At 34.1% G+C, this 2791-nt stretch overlaps 1 protein-coding gene across 1 annotated transcript; it reads right to left on the bottom strand.

Annotated features, from left to right (window-relative positions):
- LOC131686109 (putative uncharacterized protein ANP32CP) lies at positions 1 to 1974 on the bottom strand. Its single transcript, XM_058970261.1, has 3 exons — positions 1711 to 1974; positions 684 to 834; positions 1 to 585 (listed from the first exon to the last, which is right to left on the bottom strand). The coding sequence occupies exons 1-3, from the start codon at positions 1813 to 1815 to the stop codon at positions 527 to 529; spliced, it is 315 nt and encodes a 104-aa protein (XP_058826244.1). The 5' UTR covers positions 1816 to 1974; the 3' UTR covers positions 1 to 526.
- Between the last annotated feature and the right edge of the window lie 817 nt (positions 1975 to 2791).

The raw sequence follows: 2791 nt of genomic DNA on the forward strand, positions 1-2791 counted from the left end.
TAATGGTTGCAATGATTTCTTTATTAATTTTTGAAGGATTCATTTCTCTAAATGGTTTGTAATTATATTTTTGAGTTACATTAAACTTTGCGAATGTCTGTGATTGGATTACAATCTGCAAGATGCTGTTGGATTAAATGTCTTAAATACTCAAAAATTGCCTCAATATTTGACCAAATTAAGATGAAATTGAGTCATGTACCTTTTGTATAAGATACATTTCTCGGGTTTGGAGATCTATATGCATTGTCGGTCATTGGTAACAGTTGCTTAACATTTAAGCTTCCGTTAACTTCTTTGTTAAGCTAAGTCAAATATGGATCATAAATAATTTAACTGGAAAACTTATAATTAGTATGAATGCTGTCTATGGTAGGATTTCCTTTGTTATTAAAATATATACACAAACAATGTTTACAATGTTCATGATTACATATACTTATAATTTGCAGATTTTATGCAAATTTAAATAATAAATCACCTATTTCTATTTTACTTAGTCTCACTCTTACTTAGTATATCATTATTACGCATCCTCGTCATCTTCTTCTCCGTCTACCTCATCGCCTTCTTCTTCCTCCTCATCTGTTAATGAAAAAGGTTTGGTTATTAATCATGAAGAAATCAAGGGCACTAATATGGCGGTAAAAATATTCGTACGCGTGAATTGTCAGACAACTAACCTTCAGCTTCTATATCCTCTTCTTCGCCATAGGGAAGGTCATATTCTTCATCTTCTCCTTCCACTTCCTCGCCTTCATCATCTACATCTTCTTCTTCTTCGCCCGCGCCATTTTCATCCTTCTTCACTTTTTTGGATTCTGTTGCTTTTTCCTGTTAAAGAGATCATGAATAAAACACATTTTGCATTGAAAACGTTATCAACTATGTATCTTGCTAGACAAAGCAAGCAATATTGCCTACAAAACAGTTATTTTACAAAACCATGTATAGATCACAATGGTGTAGTCTCACTCCAAACACATCGCTATACATTATTGTTTGTATGCGTAAATGAACACAAATACATACACAGAGAGCCGGTGTTTTTGCTTCGTCGCATGCTAACCTGTGTAAACATCAATGAAATTTTGTACGTCGTTTTTAAATAAACCCTATTATTACATGTGTAGACTTGATTGTGTAAGTGAATGCATCCAAGTTATACCAATACATGCTGAATTAAAGATCGCATCAACACATATGTACCATTCGTTTTGCAAGAGAAATTACATTACCTGAAAAATGACGCCAAGCCAAAGAAATAGACACTTGAATATAATTATCATTCAAGCACAATAATTAAACTTTGATGTTTTCCTAATTTTCAAAAACGAGCTATGAAGCTTAAATGTCAGGGAATCTCATAACACGGCAAAAAATAGTATATAATGCAGAAATGTGCTTGCTGCCGCCATATTACAATGCTTGATTGAAATTTAACACACATCTACTTGCTGTTACAGGTATTTAGTTCGATGCATAGTTAAAAACATACTCAATGCCAGATATTCTAGTTTTATAAATGCAAGAAATAATATTTTTTCATGTGGAATCACTGAGCCGGCCGGTCTGTTGGCGGTTCACGTGCATCGATAGTAGTGCTAGTCATGAGTGCTCGTTTAGATATTTTACATTTTAAAACTGGTTCAATAAATAACTGGATAGTTGGAATAATTACTTCGAAGGATGCTAGTAAACTGTACTTACATCTGCTGGCCGTTTGACTCCTTTTAGTTCTTTAGTCTCTGCTTTCTCTTCGGTAGCGGCAACATTCTCCACTTCAACTTCACTTTTTTTGTTTTCTGAACTCATTGTAATTTGATTACACTATACAGGATAAAATCCGTATGAAAACTTATAGGGTTGAGTTTAATTTTATTTCAGGAAAAAATAGCTCAATATACTTTTCTAATTTCTTACTTAAGAGCGTAGATGTAACCACAACGAACTCCAAACCACGACTGTGCTGCCGCTTTGGCTTGACACAGAGAAGGCAACAACGTCAAGACATCATTAGAAGCGTCGCGTATATCAGGACGCCAAGTAAATAATAGTTTTAAATAATGTTTGTGTGATTCTATTTTTCTTTTCCTTGTAACCATTGTTAATCATAATTCAGATTCTATATAAATATAGGTTTTGGGGACATTATAAAATGAAATTATGACTTTGTTTACCTAAAAGGAGGGCTGCATGAGTATATAAATTTTTGTTTTGCTTTGCCGTCATGAGTATCGATGTAGTGTCGCGTGTGCTTCAGTTATATGCTAGTACTTATACAAATCTGATGAGAACGCTTCTTCATATTACAACAAATGAGTTGCCAACATTCGATGAGTATGCTAATAATCTTGATAATCATTTTTTTTCAAGTTTGCAGATGACAAACAATTACTCTCTGGAAATGATTAAATCGAAAAAAAATCCAAATTCTAGCATTTAGTAACAAATGCAAGGTTGGCGTTGAATGCTAGTACACGTCGCTGTGGATGATTGATTTAGTTCCTGTTCCTTTTTACATGCTGTATCTCAGTTCATCATATATCCTACATTTTGTATTGTTTTAAAGTGCAAGAAGTATACACTAAGCTACACGGTATACGTGTGCATTCGACCAATATGAATCATCGTTATATGTACAGGGTGGGCCCAAATAATGGAAGTAGGATAACGAATCATATTTTCCAAGCATGAAACTGGATCCTATTGAATCATTTACAGTCGTGATTCGCTGGTTGGGCCACAGCCTTGTCCAACTAACGAATTTGATTCGCTAGTTGGACCGTCA

The sequence above is a fragment of the Topomyia yanbarensis genome, chromosome 2 (genome assembly GCF_030247195.1).
Source record: "Topomyia yanbarensis strain Yona2022 chromosome 2, ASM3024719v1, whole genome shotgun sequence".
NCBI lineage: Eukaryota > Metazoa > Arthropoda > Insecta > Diptera > Culicidae > Topomyia > Topomyia yanbarensis.